Source organism: Scyliorhinus torazame, chromosome 13 (assembly GCF_047496885.1).
Source record: "Scyliorhinus torazame isolate Kashiwa2021f chromosome 13, sScyTor2.1, whole genome shotgun sequence".
Taxonomy (NCBI): domain Eukaryota; kingdom Metazoa; phylum Chordata; class Chondrichthyes; order Carcharhiniformes; family Scyliorhinidae; genus Scyliorhinus; species Scyliorhinus torazame.
In genome coordinates, this window is record NC_092719.1 from 213237823 (window position 1) to 213258457 (window position 20635).

General features: G+C 48.6%; 1 protein-coding gene across 2 annotated transcripts in view; it reads right to left on the bottom strand.

Annotated features, from left to right (window-relative positions):
* Nucleotides 1-20635, bottom strand: part of LOC140388602 (plexin-A1-like) — a 626216-nt gene that overhangs the window by 290622 nt on the left and 314959 nt on the right. For both annotated transcript variants that reach the window (XM_072473037.1, XM_072473038.1), the window contains exons 6-8: nt 13780-13903; nt 9717-9870; nt 154-253 (exon numbers count right to left, since the gene is read on the bottom strand). In XM_072473037.1, the coding sequence (XP_072329138.1) occupies nt 154-253; nt 9717-9870; nt 13780-13903 (378 nt within the window). The remainder of the gene's footprint in view (nt 1-153; nt 254-9716; nt 9871-13779; nt 13904-20635) is intronic.

The following is a 20635-nucleotide window of genomic DNA, read 5'->3' on the forward strand; positions in this document are numbered from 1 at the left end:
GCCCGTCGCCACTCACGGCCCAGGCTCGCAGACGAGGAACGGCACTTGGGCAAGGGTGCAGACCCTGCCAGAACTGTCACCGCCTCCGCCCAGCGGGACAACAGACGGAGAGAGGAAGAAAGTGTTTGAATTAAAAGCTAAGTTAATACTCACGACTGGTGAACGCTGCAGTTGTAAAACACAAAATCGGTGCTGGCAAACCTCTTGCCCGTTTCTTTTGACTTCAAATACAACTTGACCACCCGCTTGTCTCCTGAGGGAACCAGACAGCAAAGTGGGTCATTAAATATGGATTTTCAAGATGATTAAAGGAAATGAAACAAAGTCAATCACAAAAGAAAAAGCCAAGCAATGGAAACCCATTCCATCAGTACCTTAACTCTCCAAATAAAACACGCTCCTGCTACCCAAATAGGCAGATAATATTTAATGTCTCATTTGACGGACAGTGTCTCCAACAATGTAGCGCTCCTTCATCGCTCCACTGGCGTTTTCCAGCTCCTGTCAGCAAACCTGCCCTATAAATCCGAGAGGGTATAGATACCACCGGCATAGCCAATCAATCAGGCACAGGGTGGAACCTACTGCAAATCTATTTTGCAGCAACCAGTCTCACACTCAGCAAAATCCATTTTAACAGCCTCGAGCACAACACAATTTATTTACTCAGCAAGTGAGAGTCGATTTGTTCGGCAAACGGAGTCCATTTTAATGGAGTCTCCGGCTGAGCCTTCAACATCCACTCCCTCCACCACCCGACGTACAGTGGAGGCCGTGCGCACCAGCTGCAGGGTGCGCTGCAGCGACTTGCCAGAGCTCTGTCGGCAGCACCTTCCCAACTCATGACCTCTACCACCTCGAAGGACAAGGGCAGCGGACACACGGGAAACCGGCGCCTCGAAGCTCCCCTCCACACCGCACACCATCCCTGGCTTGGAAATATATCGCCGTCCCTTTACTGTCAGGGCATCAAAATCTGGGAACACCCTCCCTAACAGCACGGTGGGTGTACCCACACCACCAGGACTGCAGCCGTTCGCCGCCACCTTCCCGAGGGCAATTATGACTTGGAGTTTGGTGAGTTGGGGAGTTCGGGAAGGGAGGTGTTCGTTTCATTTTTCTACCTTTCTCACTCTGTAGAAATTGGTTCTGACTCTATTACTGGGAAAGAAACTAGCTGTTTGGGAGTATCTGGTAACTGGGTAAGTTCTATTCTATTGCCCAGGTTTAAAATCGTACACCAATCGATGGTAAATTTAATAAATATATTAAAAAGCAACATAAATAAGAGAATAATATCATTTAGTAATTATTTAAAACACATTAAGGATGGCAGGACAGGTGATGTATCACGGCTGCGGCATGTGGGAGCTCCTGGATGTCAATGCGATCCAGGGAAAACACATGTGCAGCAAATGTTTGTGGTTTGAGGAACGTCAGCTCAGAGTCACTGAGGTGGAGGCTGAATTGCAGACACTGCGACGCGTCAGGAGGAGGAAAGTCACCTGGATGCATGGTACCAGGAGGCAGTCACACCACATCGGGTGGGACTTTCTGATTTGGTCAGTAGTCATAGACAGAAGGGTTTGACTGTGAGGGAGGCAAGCAAGGTGACCCAGAGGGCAGGAGTGCAGGAGTTTCAGCCTCTGCCAATTCTGACTGGATTGAGGTTCTCTCAGCTTGCTTGGACGAGAGTGGAGGGGGCAGGGTAGATGAGCAAACTGACTATGGCATTGTGGTACAGGAAGATATTCCAGTGGAGGGGAGCACGTAAGAATGCAATGGTATTAGGGAACAGTATAGTGAGGGGAATTGAGTGAGAGGCCAGGTTTCGGGGCCTTTGCTCCAGACTGGACAGGAACTTGCAGTGGGAGGCAGAGAATCCAGTTAACGTGGTCCACACAGGTATTAATGTCAGAGGCACAACTCACAGAGAAGCTCTGCTTAGCGAGTATAAGGAACGAGGAACTGAAATTAAAAAGCAGAAACTTGAAAGGTATTGGTTCTTCATTATGTGCAGGTTATGTCCAAAGATGTGCAGGTTAAGTGGATTGGCCACGCTAAATTGCCCCTTAGTGTCCAAAGGTTAGGTGGGGTGGTTCTGGTGGGGGTGTGGGCTTAGGTAGGGTGCTTTTTCTTTTTTATATAGTAGCCAATTAATTTTTTCCAATTATGGGGCAATTTAGCGTGGCCAATCCACCAACCCTGCACATCTTTGGGTTGTGGGAGGGAAAACCATGCAAACACGGGGAGAATGTGCAAACTCCACACGGACAGTGACCCAGAGCTGGGATCAAACCTGGGACCTTAGCGGCGTGGGGCAGAAGTGGTAACCACTGCGCGCCATGCAGCCCATAGGGTGCTTTTTCAAGGACTAGTGTAGAGTTGCTGGGCCGAATGGCCTCCTTCTGCACTGTAAATTCTATGATCTATTCCCTGGGTCATGTGCATGTTGGCATTGGAAACATATGATTGTGGAAACGAATGTGTGGCTCAAAGACTGATTGGGAGAAGCAGGTTTCGGTCTGCGGGACACTGGCACTAGTACTGGGGAAAGAGGGGGCATTACCGCCGGGACGGTCTACAGCTGAATCATGCTAGAGTCAGTGTCGTGCGAACCGCGTAACTCGGGAAGTCGAGAGGGTTTTAAACTAAAGAATGGGGGCCAGGGATCAGATGTGGAAGGGTTTGGTATATCAAAGGGTAGAGACGAGGTAAGCGAGGAAAAAAATAATATGGAAAATGAGAATGGCAGGAAGGGGCAGAGAGAAAAAAAAACTAAGAATGCAGCAAGAATCAACATGTATGTTACAAAAAGGACAGAACTAAACGTTCTTTATCGGAATACGCCGAACAGTCGTAACAAAGTAAACAAATTAATACCGCACATTAAAGTAATAACTGTTACAGAGACGAGGCTGGGGGTGACCAGGATTGGGTCCTGAATATTGAGGAGTATATATATTCAAGAGTAGGAATCTGGGCAAAGGTGGAGGAGTAGCTCGGTTAATCAAGGATCATATTGGTGCAATAGTTCGAATTGGCCTTGGTTCAGGAAATCAGGAATCAGTTTGGGTGGAGATGAGGAATAGTGAGGGAAAGAAGTCACCGTGGGAGAGGAGGGGCGTGGTCTACTGGCCCCCAACCATGGCAACAATGTAGAACAGATTCTACAAGAAGGGATATTGGGTGCTGGGGGGGGGCAGTTTTAAAATTGGGGGTCACCTTTATAGGACAGAGATGAGGAGAATTTTTGTCTGTGAGGGCTTTGTAACTTTGGAACACTCTACCTCAGAAGGCAGTGGGGGGGAGGATCAGTAAAAAGTTTTACAGAGTGGCGCATTGGCGCAGTGGTTAGCACGATTGCCTCACGGCGTTGAGGACCCGGCTTCGATCTCGGCTCCGGGTCACTGTCCGCGTCTCACCCCTACAACCCAAAAAGATGTGCAGGTTAGGTGGATTGGCCGCGCTAAATTGCCCCTTAATTGGTAAAGAAATAACTGGGTACTCGAGAAAAACATTTAAATTGAATATTTTTTTACGGTGGTGGTAGATGGATTCCGAAGGTTATCGGGGACAGATGGGAATGTAGAACTTGAAGCTCAAACAGATCAAGCGCGATCTTGTTGAATGGCAGAGCAGAGTTGATGGCTGAATGACCGTCTCCTCCTCCTATTTTATATGTTCATATTAAGGACGGACAGTAAATGCTGGCCGAGCCAGAGAGGTACGCATCCCATGAACAAATAAATGAACAAAAGTACAGCACTCATGGCTGAAGCTACAGCAAAGCCTCCCAACAAAAGCAGGATTAGTTCTCCTTAAGGTTGGCAGGGTAGCTACATAATGCAAATTAGTGAGCAAGAACAATCCCAGTATATTGCAGCAATGTGGTCTTCAAGGGGAGTTACTCAATAATTTCCACTGCATCTGGTGTTTGTGGTGCCACTCTGTCCAGCCTGAACCTCAAGGCGTTTAATCTTGCAGTACAGCCTCATGAGTTTGTGGTACCGAAGTTATCACCTAACAAGGCGCTGGAATATCGAGTTAGCGACCTGCCTTCCCCCGCCATCTGCAGTGTACCTTGGTGCTGCAGATGATGACCATGGAATTTTATTGTATGACCATCAGACACATTGGGAGAAAAGCCACACACAATATTAATTTACTTATTTTCCCCACTCATTGAAGGCAGCTGCAAGAATAATTTGTTGTTTCCAACTTTCACCCTCCCATCCCCCTCTCCCGGAGCAGATGAACTGAACGGGAAACACAAACCAGCGAAACATCTGGGACCCATCTGTAGCTAAGCTTGTAACAATTTTTTAATAAAAGTTATTCCCGTGTAAATATTCTACCCCCGGCCCTTTCTAGACTCTTAACTATCGTTTATGTAACTCCCAGGGCTCCTCAAAAAACTGGCAGATTGTAAACCGCCTTAACCAAGATATAAAATTAAGCTCTTTACACTCGGATCCACGCCGAACTTGCAACTCTAACAAATCCATGGATATCCCATTTTGGCATCTTGCTAAACACATGAGTCAAGTCTTCCAAATCAAGACCCAGATTTTATATGTCCATGTGTCACCCATAAACATCTCACAGATATTCAGCCCTCTCTACTCAATGTAAGGTCATTCATGTCCAGAAAAGTTATCCAGTAAAGCAACTCCATATTTCTCTGTGTTTATTCATTCCCGAGATTTGGACGTCGCTGTCAAGGCCGGTGAGAAGTGCAATAACTCCGCCAAGGTCAGGCTTTCATACAAACACGAGTTTATCTGGACAACGATAAAGAGGTGTGGTGTACAATGCTTGTGTCCTGGCCCCAGGCCATCGGGAATGCTGGTGCAGGTCTGGGCTGCACGTTTTAAACTCCTGCCAAATAGTTCCTATTGGATGAGCCTCCGACCGCTCAATAGGGGACTCATATTCCACGCTAAGTAGCGCCATTCACCATCCGAAAGAGTCCGAGACGTGTCGGCAATAGATCTTTCTGTGCCGTCTTTCCAGCGGTACCCCGGCTCCATCAGGAGATGTTGCACGTCATTATGAGGGTCCTTCTTGGGCTCAGAAGAGCCATTAAATTCGACAACAGTAGCTGCCATTTTCCTCTTTAAAAGGCCCCTTCTCGTGGCGCCTCCGAAGACCATTTCTGATATTTCTTCAATAGCAGATGCAATGGCGACCGCGAGGAGGCCAGTTTGCGATGAGCTTCCCTTAATAATTGACTAATCCCAGGAAAGGTTTCAATTCTGTGGCATTTCGTGCAATAGGCGTTTCTCCAATGGCTTTGACTTGCTCCTCCATGGGGGTGGAGGATATTTTTTGTCGGTACTTCACTCGCCTGGAAACGCACTTTTCTTCTTTAAGATGTACTACTTTTGAAAACCGCCGCAGGCGCACATTTGGGTTTGCTAGGGGCACCTGTTCTGTTGCCCCTGTAATCAGAATGTCATCCAGGTACACTGCCACCTTGGGTAACCCTGGAGTATATTCCATGAAGTATTGCGCATGTCGATGAGACCACAAACATTTGGCGAATAAACTCGTAACGGCCCTGATGGATGTTAATCGTGATGTATTTAGGGGAGGTTTTGTCTCGTTCGAGACAACAGCCTCATTATGACTGGGGCAACCTTAGTTGCAATGATACAGGTTAATTGCATCGTCTCGTCACTGGAAGTGGGCATCCTGCATGGTACCAGCCTGTGCTGGCCTTGGCTTCTTGCCTGGGTAATACACGTATTTCCGAATCCGGAAGTATTGCCTTGGTTGTGCTTGTCTGTAGTGCTTACACTAATCCGTTAGCTGCCGCATACATTTCTCCAGAGAGGTTTCTCTGGTACACTTGGGATTATCGCGTGGTGCAGGTCCACAGATCTTTGAAGTTGGCAAGCCAAGTGGACAAGGTAGTCAAGAAAGCAGACGGAATGCTTGCCTTCATTGGACAGGGCACCGAGTATAAAAACTGGCAAGTCACACTGCAGTTGTATAGAACCTTGGTAAGGCCGCACTTGGAATATTGCGCACAACTCTGATCCCCACACGACCAGAAGGATGTGGAGGCTTTGAAGAGGGTGCAGAGGAGGTTTACCAGGATGTTGCCTGGTCTGGAGGGTGTTAGCTACAGGGAGAGGCTGAATAGACTCGGACTGTTTTCATTAGAATGTCGGAGGTTGAGGGGCGACCTGCTAGAGGTCTACAAGATCATGAGAGGCATGGATGGAGTGGATGGACAGGCACTCTCTCCCAGGACGGAGGGGTCAGTCACCAGGGGGCACAGGTTTAAGGTCTGTGGGGTAAGTTTGGAGGAGATGTGTGAGGCAGAGAGTGGTGAGTGCCTAGAACGCGTTGCCAGGGGAGGTTGTGGAAGCAGATACATTAACGCCGTTCAAAAGGCATCTCGACAAACACATGGATAGGATGGGTATAGAGGGATACGGCACTAGGAAGTGCTGAGGGTTTTGGCCATGGTTGGTATCATGACCGGTACAAGCTTGGAGGGCCGAAGGGCCTGTTCCTGTGCTGTAGTGTTCTTTGTTTCTCAACTGCAGGTGGACCCTGTGGTGTTTTGGTTAGGCAATGGACAACTCCCAAAGGCACCTTCATCTAAGGTGTGGGCTTTTTGCCCCCAACTCAAGGACACCACTGTCCGGTGCCTCGCACAGTTCTTGAGCCTCTATCTCTGCGTTCTCCAGGGACAGGGATACCTCAATGGCCTTTTTAGGGCAAGAATAGGCTCTGCCAGTAACTCCTTTTGAATAGTGACATTATTTATTCCACACACCAACCTATCGCATAGCATCGCGATCGGGGATGGACCAAATTTGCTCCAGTATTGCTCCAGTTTTCACAACCTACTGAGGAGTTCAGTGACGGGTTCCCCCGGGGTCCTCCCTGCCCGTACCTCTGCAGGATGATCGATGGCTTCGAGTCATAGTGATGTCGCACGAGATCTACAAGCTCGTCAAATAGATTTTGAGTTGGATCCTCTGGCAGGTTAAGCTTTACATTACGCTGAAAAGTGGGAGTATCACTTTCTGCTTCTCGTCCCCCACAATAAAGAAATAACCAACCCACTTAAGCCCTCACTTCCCCCTATCCCTGTAACACAATAACCCCTCCTAACCTTTTTGCACACTAAGGGCAATTTAGCACAGCCAATCCACCTAACCTGCACGTCTTTGGACTGTGGGAGGAAACTGGAGCACCCGGAGGAAACCCACGCAGACACGGGGAGAACGTGCAGACTCCGCACAGACAGTGACCCAGCGGGGAATTGAACCTGGGACCCTGGCGCTGTGAAGCCACAGTGCTATCCACTTGTGCTACCGTGCTGTTAATAACATAAGGCTCGGGATTACCGAAAAGCGGCATTTTGCAAGAGAGCGGGTTGTTTCACTCTGAAGGCTGTTCGAGAATCTGTTTTAATCCTCGTCGCCAATGTAATAACTCCACCAGGCTTCATACAAACTCTAGATTAATTGGACAATGAGAAGGAGCCACGACTGCGGTGTACAATGCTTGTGTCCCAGTCCGGGGACTATTGGGAGCGTCAGTCCAGGTCTGGGCTGTAGGTTTTAAATTCCCGTTGAATAGTTCCTATTAGGCGAGCCACCGCAAGTTCAATGGAGGAACTCAGGTTACACAAACTCCATGGGGAGATCTATCGATTCTACCCCATGGTCGTCATAACAAGTAGCGTCCCCACTGGCTTAGTGAAGAGCATTCTTCCCCCTGAATCAGAAGGTGGTAGGCTCAATTCCAACTCGAGAAAGTTCAGAACAAGAAAAAAACAGGCTCGCACTCCAGTACAGTACTGAGGGAGTGCTGCACTGTCAGGGGGGTCAGTACTGAGGGAGTGCTGCACTGTCAGATGGTCAGTACTGAGGGAGTGCTGCACTGTCAGGGGGGTCAGTACTGAGGGAGTGCTGCACTGTCAGAGGGTCAGTACTGAGGGAGTGCTGCACTGTCAGAGGGTCAGTACTGAGGGAGTGCTGCACTGTCAGAGGGTCAGTACTGAGGGAGTGCTGCACTGTCAGAGGGTCAGTACTGAGGGAGCGTTGGACTGTCAGAGGCTCAGTACTGAGGGAGTGCTGCACTGTCAGAGGGTCAATACTGAGGGAGTGCCGCACTGTCAGAGGGTCAGTACTGAGGGAGTGCTGCACTGTCAGAGGGTCAGTACTGAGGGAGTGCTGCACTGTCAGGAGGGTCAGTGTTGAGGGAGTGCTGCACTGTCAGGGGGGTCAGTACTGAGGGAGTGCTGCACTGTCAGAGGGTCAGTACTGAGGGAGTGCTGCACTGTCAGAGGGAGTGCTGCACTGTCAGAGGGTCAGTACTGAGGGAGTGCCGCACTGTCAGAGGGTCAGTACTGAGGGAGTGCGGCACTGTCAGAGGGTCAGTACTGAGGGAGTGCTGCACTGTCAGAGGGTCAGTACTGAGGGAGTGCTGCACTGTCAGTGGGTCAGTACTGAGGGAGTGCGGCACTGTCAGAGGGTCAGTACTGAGGGAGTGCTACACTGTCAGAGGGTCAGTACTGAGGGAGTGCTGCACTGTCAGTGGGTCAGTACTGAGAGAGTGCTGCTCTGTCAGAGGGTCAGTACTGAGGGTGTGCTGCTCTGTCAGAGGGTCAGTACTGAGGGAGTGCCGCATTATCAGAGGGTCAGTACTGAGAGAGTGCCGCACTGTCAGATGGTCAGTACTGAGGGAGTGCCGCACTGTCAGATGGTCAGTACTGAGGGAGTGCTGCACTGTCAGAGGGTCAGTACTGAGGGAGTGCTGCACTGTCAGAGGGTCAGTACTGAGGGAGTGCCGCACTATCAGAGGGTCAGTACTGAGGGAGTGCTGCACTGTCAGAGGGTCAGTACTGAGGGACAGCCGCACTGTGAGAGGGTCAGTACTGAGGGAGTGCTGCACTGTCAGAGAGTCAGTACTGAGGGAGTGCTGTACTGTCAGAGGGTCAGTACTGAGGGAGTGCTGCACTGTCAGAGGGTCAGTACTGAGGGAGTGCTGCACTGTCAGAGGGTCAGTACTGAGGGAGTGCTGCACTGTCAGAGGGTCAGTACTGAGGGAGTGCTGCACTGTCAGTGGGTCAGTACTGAGAGAGTGCTGCTCTGTCAGAGGGTCAGTACTGAGGGTGTGCTGCTCTGTCAGAGGGTCAGTACTGAGGGTGTGCTGCTCTGTCAGAGGGTCAGTACTGAGGGAGTGTTGCACCGTCAGAGGGTCAGTACTGAGGGAGTGCTGCACTGTCAGAGGTGCCATCTTCTGAGTGAGAGTTTAAACCGCAGCTACTCGCTCAAGCGGATGGGAAAGATTCTTCAGCAACATTCTCCCCCGTGACCTAGCCAACATTTATCCGTCAATTAGCATCACAAGAAAAAGTGAGCTGGTCATTATTACATTGCTGATGGTGGGATCATGCTGTGCACAAACTGGCAGCCAGGTTTACTTCTGTCCAACAATCACTGCACCTCACAAACGATTCATTGGCTTCAAAGAGTTTTGTGATGCCTGATGTTACAAAAGGTACTATACAGATGCAAGTTCTTGCCTTTCCTACCCAATGAGCTGTTGGAGGAGGGAGGGGTGAAGGTCGAAATATACCTTAAGTCGCTGGGGCAAGAGGATGTAAACGTTAGGATGACCAGACAAGACTCTGCAGTCTTATTGGCCCATTACAGGCACAGGGGACTGGAACTTTAGAAACTCACCGTGGCCTCTAGTGATGGGGATAATGTCCCTGGCTGAGGGAGACCGACAGTATATCCGCCCGTCCATTATCCGTCCCTCGGTCTCCGTGAAATTCTCAAAGGAACAGTTGACTCCTGGAGATAGGTCAGGGACGCTGCGGATTTGTAGAACCAGCTGCAGGAAGAGAGGAAATATCTTTAAGATTAGAGGGGCAGAACATTAATAACCCAACAACGCACAGAAGCCCTGCGGCAACAAACAGAAATCAGAATACTGCTTCCCTGAACGTTGTCTCTTCAACCTCTTCACTTGCAGGTACTCAGTCTATTTAGGATGAGAGTTTCATGGGCACTCATATTTCACACATTTGCCAATCCCAGCTCCATCAACACTCAAGAAGGTCGACACCAGATGGATTGCTTAGGGAGCGGCGCAGCCTCCAGGCCGAATTCGATTTGTTGACCACCAGGAAGGCGGAGGCGCAGTGGAGGAAGGCGCAGGGGGCGGTATATGAATGTGGAGAAAAGGCGAGCCGGATGCTGGCGCTCCAGCTTCGGAAGCGAGAGGCAGCTAGGGAGATCGGAGGAGTTAAGGATGGGGGAGGGAGCATGGTGCGAAGTGGGGTGGGTATCAATGGGGTCTTCAGGGACTTCTACGAGGAACTGTATCGGTCCGAGCCCCCACTGGAGATGGGTCGCTTTCTGGACCGGTTGAGATTCCCGAGGGTGGAGGAGGGGCAGGTGACGGGGCTGGGAGCGTTGGTGGGTTGGCGGAGTTGGTCAAAGGGATAGGGAACATGCAGGCGGGGAAGGCACCGGGGCCAGATGGGTTCCCGGTCGAATTTTATAAGAAGTATGCAGGCCTGCTGGGCCCTCTGTTGGTAAGGACCTTTAACGAGGCAGGGGAAGGGGGGGCCTTGCCCCCGACGATGTCTCGGGCGCTGATCTCCTTGATCCTGAAGCGGGACAAGGACCCCCTACAATGTGAGTCATACACGCCGATCTCACTCCTAAATGTAGATGCAAAGTTGTTGGCGAAGATTTTGGCCATGAGGATCGAGCACTGTGTGCCGCAGGTCATACACGAGGATCAGATGGGGTTCGTGAAAGGGAGACAGCTGAATACGAATGTACGGAGGCTCTTGAATGTTATAATGATGCCGGCGATGGAAGGGGAGGCGGAGATAGTGGCAGCGATGGATGCGGAGAAGGACTTTGATAGGGTGGAGTGGGGGCACCTGTGGGAGGTGCTGAAAAGGTTTGGGTTTGGGGAGGGGTTTGTCAGGTGGGTTAAGTTACGGCATGAGGCCCCGGTGGCTAGTGTGGCCACGAACAGAAGGAGATCAGAGTATTTTCGGTCACACCCGGGGACGAGGCAGGGGTGTCCCCTGTCCCCCCTGATCTTTGCGCTGGCGATTGAACCCCTGGCCATGGCATTGAGGGAGTTGAGGAATTGGAGCGGGCTGGTGCGGGGTGGGGAGGAGCATCGGGTGTCGCTCTATGCGGACGATTTGCTGTTATATGTGGCGGACCCGGTGGGGGGAATGCCGGAGGTGATGAGGATTCTCAGGGAGTTTCGGGATTTCTCCGGGTACAAGCTCAATATGGGGGAGAGCGCGTTGTTCGTAGTGCACCCGGGGGACCTGGAGAGGGGGATTGGCGAGCTCCCACTAAAAAGGGGGTGTGGGTTGGAGAGGGCAGGATCTCGGCAATGTATCAGGTGATGCAGGAGGAGGAGGAGGCCTCGGTGGAGGAGCTAAAGGGTAAGTGGGAGGATGGGTTGGGTGAGGAGATTGACGAGGGGATGTGGGAGGATGCCCTGGGGAGAGCGAACTCTTCCTCCTCTTGCGCGAGGCTCAGCCTCATACAATTTAAGGTGTTGCATAGGGCATACATGGCCGGGGCAAGGATAAGCCAGTTCGTTCTTCTTGAGTGGGCGTGTATATTTGCTTTTGTGTTGATGAAGGCTGTTAATTTATTGTTTATATATATGGGGGGGGGGGTTGTTCTTTTCTTTCTGTATTTTGTTGTTGATATTTTGTGAAAATTTGAATACATTTTTTTTTTTTTTAAAAAAAGGTCAACACCATCCAGGACAAAACAGCCGGCTTGATCGATACCCCAACCACCACCTTCAACATTCACTCCACAACCGATGAAGAGTGGCAGCCGTGGGCACTAACTACAAGATGCACTGCAGCAACTCACCAAGGCTCCTTCGGCAACACCTTCCAAACCCCCGACCGCTATCATCTAGAAGGACAAGGGCAGGATGTAGCTGGGAACCCCACCACCTGGAGGTTCCCCTCCGAGCCACCCACAGTCCTGACTTGGAAATATATCGCCGTTCCTTCACTGTCGCTGGCTCAAAATAGTGGAATTTCTTTCCTACAACATTGTGGGTGTCCCTACACCACACAGTCGGCAGCGGTTTATGGTGGTGGTTTTCCAGCGCAGTTAGGGATGGGCAGTAAGTGCCAACGACACCCACATGCTGAGAAATAATTCTTTAAAAATTCTTGAGGGCCAGTCACGCCGAGGAGCGCAGATCCTGCCATTGGTGCATCGCAGGGGAGGCCAATCCTGCTTCCATCTACTGTCCAATGACCTTCTCGGCAGGAGTCACTTTGCGATGGCCAGTAGCCCGCGTCCTGGTTGACCCACCGCCCCCGCCTCTATTTCCCGGCAGTGTTGGCCAATGGCTGCGTACAGGCCCGATGTACACCTGAATTTCCTCAGCATAGCTCACTTTCGGCAGGCACAAAACACAAAAGCTGAGACTTCGGAGCCCCGAGAGGGGACTGCGTTGCTGGGTGTTGACGCGTGCAAGGATGTGCTGATGGGGTTAGGTAACAAGGTTTGGGGACAGGTTTGTGTCGACCATAAACACCACCAATGGGCCTGTTGAACTGAAAAGCCTGATTCTGTCCTGTAAATTCTATGTAACTTTGAGAAATGTCACTTCATCAGGGACTTGTCAGGGACAATGCTGTAAAGCAGAGAAGTGTGAAGTGATACATTTTGGTAGGAAGTGTGAGAATTGACAAGGTAAAATAAAGAGTGCAATTTTAAAGGGGGTGCTAGAGCAGAGGGACCTCATAGAATCACTACAGTGCACAAGGAGGCCATTCGGCCCATCAAGTCTGCAACAACGCTCCCAGAGAACACCCTACCTAGCCCACAACCCACCCCATCCCCGTAACCCCAATAACCCCACCTAACCTTTGGGACACTCAGGGGCACTTTAGCATGGCTAATCCACCTAACCTGCATATCTTTGGACGAGTTAATAATAACCTTTATTATTCTCATAGGTAGGCTCACATTGACACTGCAATGAAGTTACTGTGAAAAGCCCCTAGTCGCCACACTCCGGCGCCTGATCGGGTACACAGAGGGAGAATTCAGAACGTCCAAATCGCTGAACAAGCACGTCTTTCGGGACTTGTGGGAGGAAACCGGAGCGCCCGGAGGAAACCCACGCAGACGGGGAGAACGTGCAGACTCCGCACAGACAGTCCCCAAGGTCGAAATTGAACCCAGGTCCCTGGCGTGGTGAGGCGGCAGTGCTAAACACTGTATCTGTGCAAAGATGGCAGGGCAGGTCGAGAAAGTGATTAATAAAGTGTCTGTTGCCCTGGGTTTTATCAATGGGGACATAGAGTACAAAAGACGTCATGGCGAACCTTTACAATAAATTGGATCGCCCTCAACAGGAGCAGTGCGTCCAGGCGTGCGCACCACACTTTGGAAGGTTGTGAAGACATGAGAGAGAGGGCAGACAGGTTTCACAAGATTCATGGTTCCAAGAATGGGGAACTTCAGTTATGCAGCGCCCCCCCTCCCCCTGTTATCCTCCCTCCCCAAACCCCTAACATTGAGCCAGAAGGTCCAGCACGGCCTTCACTTCAAAGGGCTGAGCCAGACCAGTTCCCAAATCAACATTCAATTCAATTGCATGCTGCAGTAACTGGATCGATTACAATACGAAAAGCACAATCAGTATGCTTGGCCGTCTGGTTTCGGGTTTATACACTACGCTCAAAAACAAAAGCAAGGCCTAAAACAATCCAACTGAACTCACCAGAACGTCGGACATGGTGACAGAGATGTTTCTAGGCTGGACGCTCAGCTGGACACATTGTCGCAGGTTGGAGGTGAAGCGTTGATACTCATTGGACCGGTCACACTTGTCCTTGCGAGAGCATCTAAAGCAACATTAAAAATGATCGATTACGACCCATCCACAATGCCGAACGCAAATAGCAAGACAGATTTTTTTTTTCAGTGTTGATTGATCCTTGGGATGTGAAGGTTACTGATAAGGTCAGCATTTGTGGTCCATCCTTATTGAGCAAGGATTACTCAGAACAAGTGGCTTAACTCTCACTCGACACCATCCTTAGCTAGGATCTCAAGCCCGTGGAACCATTGCATCTAAGTCTTCCCTCTCTCTCGCTCTCCAGCTTTCAAAAGGCAAACTTGGCATCAATCGAACCACCACCGGGTTATTTCTGACCACCGTTACCAAGCCCAAAGTGCACTCTGGAGACCCAGCCCTCCCCGGAGAGACCGAGATGCATTTATTGGGCCTCCATTTTGACTCTAAATGCTAATCTGCCTGGCGGGGGCTGGGGCAGAATTAAATGCCACTTTCCAGAAGCAAGCCCAAGAAAGGCCCAGCATTGTGTTCTACGTGTATTAGATTTCAAACTGCATAATTTGTCAGATTGTTGGCACTTCTATTGCTAACAACTCCTGCCCCAGGCTCCTTTCAATAAAACATTTAAGCTCGGGAATTATTAAATAAAGCGTTTACTGAGACCACACACAGCAGATTTGGAGCACGGAGCAGGTACCACAATAGACAGAGGCCAGGGCAAAGGTCTCAGCGCTAAGCGGAGATGATGGATCAAGGGTCAGACCTGTGTCCCTCATTAGCAGGAGGGAGATGAAAGAGGGCAGCTCGGGAGCTGGCTTCAAGGGGTTTTTTAAATAATGTGTGCTAGGGTTTGTGTCATCCCAAAGGCAGGCTGCCAGGTACAGAGAATACGACAAACGACAAGCACAGGTGTTACACAGAGACAAGAGGAGGCCATTCAGCCGACAAATCTGTTCTGCCATCCCGTTAGACTGTGGTTTAAGGTTAGTCAGAAATACCACCAAAGTAGGAAATACAGAACTTGAATGTTGCTAAAAACAGAGACATGTTCACAAAGCTTTTTGTCATTCACTCTTAACGGTGGCACAGTGGTTAGCACTGCTGCCTCACTGCGCCAAGGACAATACCACATATGAACAGAATTAGACCATTCGGCCCATTGTGTCTGCTCCGCCATTCAATCACGCCTGATATGTGTCTCATCCCCATTTTCCTGCCTTCTCCCCATAACCCCTGATCCCCTTATTAATCAAGAACCTATCTATCTCTGTCTTTAAGACACTCAGTGACTTGCCCTCCACAGCGGCAATGAGTTCCACAGATTCACCACCCTCTGGCTGAAGAAATTCCTCCTCGTCTCAGTTTTAAAGGATCGTCCCTTTAGTCTGAGTTGGTGTCCTCTGGTTCTAATTTCTCCTGCTACTGGAAACATCCTCTCCACGTCCACTCTATCCTGGCCTCGCAGTATCCTGTAAGTTTCAATAAGATTCCCCCCTCACCCTTCTAAACTCCACCACATACAGATCCAGAGTCCTCAACCGCTCCTCATATTACAAGTCCTTCATTTCAAGGACCATTCTTTTGAACCTCCTCTGGCCCTCCCAACGGCAACGTGTCCTTCCTGTATTATTCCTTCTGGCTGAATAAAGCTCGTAGTCTTACAGTTGAAGTAGATGCTTTATTTCTATGAGTTCATTCTCTCTCCAGCGCTTTTACTATGTTACTGAGCTGCCTGTCTGTGTTCTGGTCACCAGCTGCCGTCCCTGTGAAGAGTGAGAGACTACTTCCTGTTTGTCTATGTGCATATACATCTCTGGTGCTCCCTCTAGTGGTTACTTAGTTGTAGTGTATTTACATTAACCCCTTGTGTATATACAGTGATGCATATCACTACATCCCCCCTTTTTTCTTGTTACATATTTTCTGTACTTTGTTGAAGAAAATTGTACAAAACAGGTAGATGAATGATGATATGCACAAGTTGTGATGATATTGATGATTATACAATGCCAATTAATATTTATGAGTCCAATCGTAATTTTAAAAATGTATGAGTCCAAACTTTATGAATTTGTTCGGTTGAGTTGCTTTCTTCTTCTGTTGTTGAAGTGGTGATGTTGATGTTGTCATTTCTTTGTGAACGTCGTCAGTGTCCTTGTGTTTAAGTAACCAAGAAGTCATCATGACTTTGTTGTCTGATTTAGACTTTTTTTTCTATGCTTGTGGTAGCGATTCTGTATGTCATCTTTGTTGTCTGTCCTGGACTTTTTTCTGTGCTTGCGGTGTTGATTCTGTATGTCATCTGCCTTGAAAGCTGGTTTGCTTGTTTGTAGTGGAGCAAATGTGAATTTGTGAGATTCTTTGTCATACCATGGTATGTTTGTACTCTTGCCATTGTTTTGAGCTGTGCTGTTACATTGTCCTTCATGTGCAGAGTTGTACCATGTCGTCCAAGTTGTTGTTTCATTGTTGTTGTTTTTGTCGTTTCTGTCTTTATTGTTTTTGTTGTTGAACTTGTTGTTTTTGTCGTGCTTGTTGTTTCTGTTTTTGTTGTTGTTGTTGTAGTGTTTGTTGTTGCTGTTGTTGTCTTTGTTATGTTTCTCATTGTAGTTTTTGTTGTTGTTCTTGTAGAGCTTCTTGGTGTTTTTGTTGTTGCTCTTGTTCTTGTTTCTGTTGTGCTTCTTGTGGGTTTTGTTGTTCTTGTTGCGCTCAATGACTTTTCCGTGTGGATAATTCGAGTCATTCTCAAAGTTATTTATGTCAGTCTCCTTTGTGGTATCTGATGTTTAATTGAGCGTTTCTTCTTGAGGATTGTGAGAATGATCTGATGTTGCATTGATCTTGGTGACATCACTCCTTTGTGGTTGATGTGATTCCTCTTTGATTCCTTGGTGCTCCTCTTCTGGAGTCATTTCAGGTTCACTTGAATCATCTTTGGTTTCTTGATGCTCCTCTTCTGGAGTCAAAATCTTCAAGATTTCATTTTCTTGTGGATAGGTTAGAGTAGATGAGGTTTTAATTGACATGGTCTCACTGGACTCAAGAGTAGTTTCACTTTGATTGTTGAGTGCTCCTGTCCATACGAGCCGAGATCTGTCAGTCTCGCTATGATCTTGCACATCTTGTATGAAAATTGAGATTTCTTCGTCACTTGTCTCACACACTCCTGTGCTGTAATTTTCTTTGTTCTTTGTTCATACAGTGGGTAGACATTCAGTGTCTTCTTGTTGGTTTAATGAGCTGGGTAGACTTTCATAGTCTTTTTGTTGTTCACGTGAGCTTGGTAGACTTTCATAGTCTGCTGCTGGTTGCACAAATAAGATGGATAGACCTTCATAGTCTTCTTCGTGCATGGACTTCGCTATGGAGTCTGTCAACGAGCTCTCTGTGGAGGCTTGTATCGCTCTCTCTGGAGTCTTTCATCGTTCTCTGTGTGGCGTCGTGCAGTGCTCTCTCAACGGAGTCGTTCAGTACTCGCTGTGTGGCATCGTTTTCTTCTTGGGTATTTGACAGGTTGCTGTCATCCAATGTATCGACGATCTGCCATTGCATCATGGTATTGGATTCATCTACCATGAGTAGAGTCGTGTTGAGCTTTTCAACCGTGGCGCTGTTGCTTTTATGATCATCATATCTGAATAACTCAGCCATGTCTGAGTAGTATTCTTCGATAAACAAATCATCTTCATTCGTTTCGGATATGTCATCGTGCTCTTCACTTCGGGTGGTGCAAACTGCTTGTTCCAGGGTGCTGCGGAGGTAGAAGTTCAGGCATTGTTCTGTCTTTCGAGGTGAAAGAATTGTGTTTTGTAGCTTTAAAACTCTTTTTTTTTTAAATTTTCGGACATTTCCCCTTTAAGTGGGCGTGGGCCTCTGACGTCATGACGCTTGTGACGTAAAGCGTAGGAATGTGCAAATCGCTTTTCCTTTACTGTGCGCTTTTTCGTAAACTGCGTATGCGTGGCTTGCACATGCGCAGACCCCTCTTCGAGCTGTGCACTCTTTTTGTTCAACTGTGCATGCGCTTCCTTAGATACGGGGCCCAAAACCGCTCACAATACTCCAAATGAGGTCTAGTCAGAGCCTTATAGAGCCTGAGCAGTACATCCCTGCTCTTGTATCCTCACCCTCGCGACAATGCTAACATTGAATTTGCCTTCCTAACTGCCAATTGAACCTGCATGTTAACTTTTAGGGAATCCTCTGATTTCCAAAGCCTTTTCCCATTTAGAAAATAGTCTATGCCCCTATTCTTCCTACCAAAGTGCATAACCTCACTCTTTTCCACATTGTATTCCATCTGCCAATTCTTTGCCCACTCTCCCAGCCTGTCCAAGTCCTTCTGCAGCCCGCCTGCTTCCTCAATACTACCTGTCCCTCTACAGATATTTGTATCATCTGCCATCTTAGCAACAGTGCCTTCAGATCCTTTTTCTCGATCGTTCATATATATCATGAATAGCTGTGGTCCCAACACAGACCCCTGTGGAACACCACTAGTCATCAGCTGTCATCCTGAAAAGGACTCCTTTATTCTGACTCTCTGCCTACTGCCAGTCAGCCAATCCTCTATCCAAGTCATTACCTTGCCCCTAACACCATGGGCTCTTATCTTATTTAGCAGCCTCCTGTACGGCACCTTGTCAAAGGCCTTCTAGATCACATCCACTGGTTCTCCTTTGTCTAACTTCCTTGTTACCTCCTCAAAGAATTCTAACAGATTTGTCAGGCATAACCTCCCCTTGATGAATCTGTGCTGACTCGGCCTAAATTTACCATGCACCTCTAAGTACTCCGCAATCTCATCCTTAGTGATTGACTCTAAAATCTTCCAAAAAACAAAGCCAGGCTAACCAGCCTATAATTTCCTATCTTCTGCCGCCTTCCCTTCTTAAACAGGGGTGTTACGTTAGCCATTTTCCAACCCCCCCCTCCTCCCCCCCACCCCACTTGCCTCCAATGATTCCGTAAAGATCACCACCAATGCCTCCACAATCTCCTCAGCTATCTCCTTCAGAACCCTGGGGGGTAGTCCATCTGGTGGGGGCGATTTATCCACCTCCAGACCTTTCAGTTTCCCCAGAACCTTCTCCTTAGTGATGGCCACTACACTCACCGCTGCCCCCAAACTCTCTTACAGTTCCGGTGTCTTCCACCGTGAAGACAGGTGAAAAGTAACTATTCAGTTCCTCTGCCCTTTCTCCAGCCTCATTATCCACTGGTCCAATGTCCCTTCTTGTCTCTCTCTTACCTTTCATATATCAAAAAAAACACTTTTATATTACGAGCTAGCTTACACTCGAACCCGGGTTCAATTCCGGCCTCGGGTCACTGTCTGTGAGAGTCTGCACGTTCTCCCCGTGTCTGCATGGGTTTCCTCCAGGTGCTCCTGTTTCCTCCCACAGTCCAAAGATGTGCAGGTTCGGTGGATTTGCCATGCTAAATTGTCCCTTAGTGCCCAACGGTTGGTTGGAGTACAGGGATGGGGGCAAGGGATTGAGCCTAGGTAGGGTGCTCTTTTGGAGGGGTCGTTGCAGACTCGATGGGCCGAATGGCCTACTTCTGCACTGTAAGGATTCTGTGACAAATGCAAGAATACCAGATTTCAAGGATTCTCAACAATTTACGTTACAGAGGCAAGTCAACTCTGTTTGGCCAAGGCATTGACTGGTGGCAAAGCTCTAGGGCATCGCCCCGGCCAATCAGAGTCAAACTTTCCAAACAACCACTGCCTTTTCTCCTGGAATATAAACTGAGCGACTGTTTGAAATTTGGAATTCTTGCATTTGTCCTGATGAGTCCGAGTCAAAAAACTTCAGCGTGATGTCTCTCTTTTCAGCCACATTAAAGTGGAGAGTGACGTAGAACGCAGATAAGGAGTAAGCTCCCATTATTTGGGTTCCGAGGCACAGAACCAAGGTCCCCCCACGGACCAGACTCCCCAAGGCCCTTGGCCCAATAACGGCTTTAGTGCCACCCCATCCCAATCCGTGAAGTTGGTTGGCCGCACACTCGAAGGAATATAGCCTATTTGGATCAGGGAGTGACATTAGAAAGGGTGATGACGGTCTCGCTGTGAGCACTTTTCTCTCTTTCCCCTGCCCGATATGTATTAATTCTCCTGTGATCTCCTGCGTTGAAAATTCAATTTCCCAAAGGTAAATCTAAATCGCGTTAGTGTTTCCATTCATGCTGCACTGAATAATTCATAGTCAGCTGCTGTCTAACAAGACACAATCCTCTTTAAACCCAAGTCACTTGATGTTAAGCCACATCGGGCTGTGTACAGCTGTGGACAGAAGCAATATCATCTTGTGAAAACAGAGGAAACGATGGGGTCTGAATAATTGATGTCCCAATTTAAATGATCACAGTTTAATATCAAGATCAAACTGCTATGGCTCCATTGTCGACTTGGTCTGTCATACACCCATGGCCCCTTGGTGAATTCACTGTTAATTCCAAAGCAGATTAGTGTGAGAGCATTAGCAGAAAGATTTTCAGGTCTTTTATCGCAAAGGTGAATCTCAAGATAAGGTTTAAGAGAAGGGATTCCCTTTTCAGTAAATTCAGTAACCGGCTCCTCTCATTATCCCAGTTGGACACAGGAACGGACGGACATCATTCGTTGCTCCCATTTCGTCAGCCATGGTAATTGTTTGTAATAATTCATCCACCTATCATCTGCGTGTCCCTTAAAGTTCTTACCCCCGGGTGTGGAAATTCTTTTTGCTTTAAACCTCTCAGACAGTTTTACAGGGCGTGGGGAAAGCGGGGG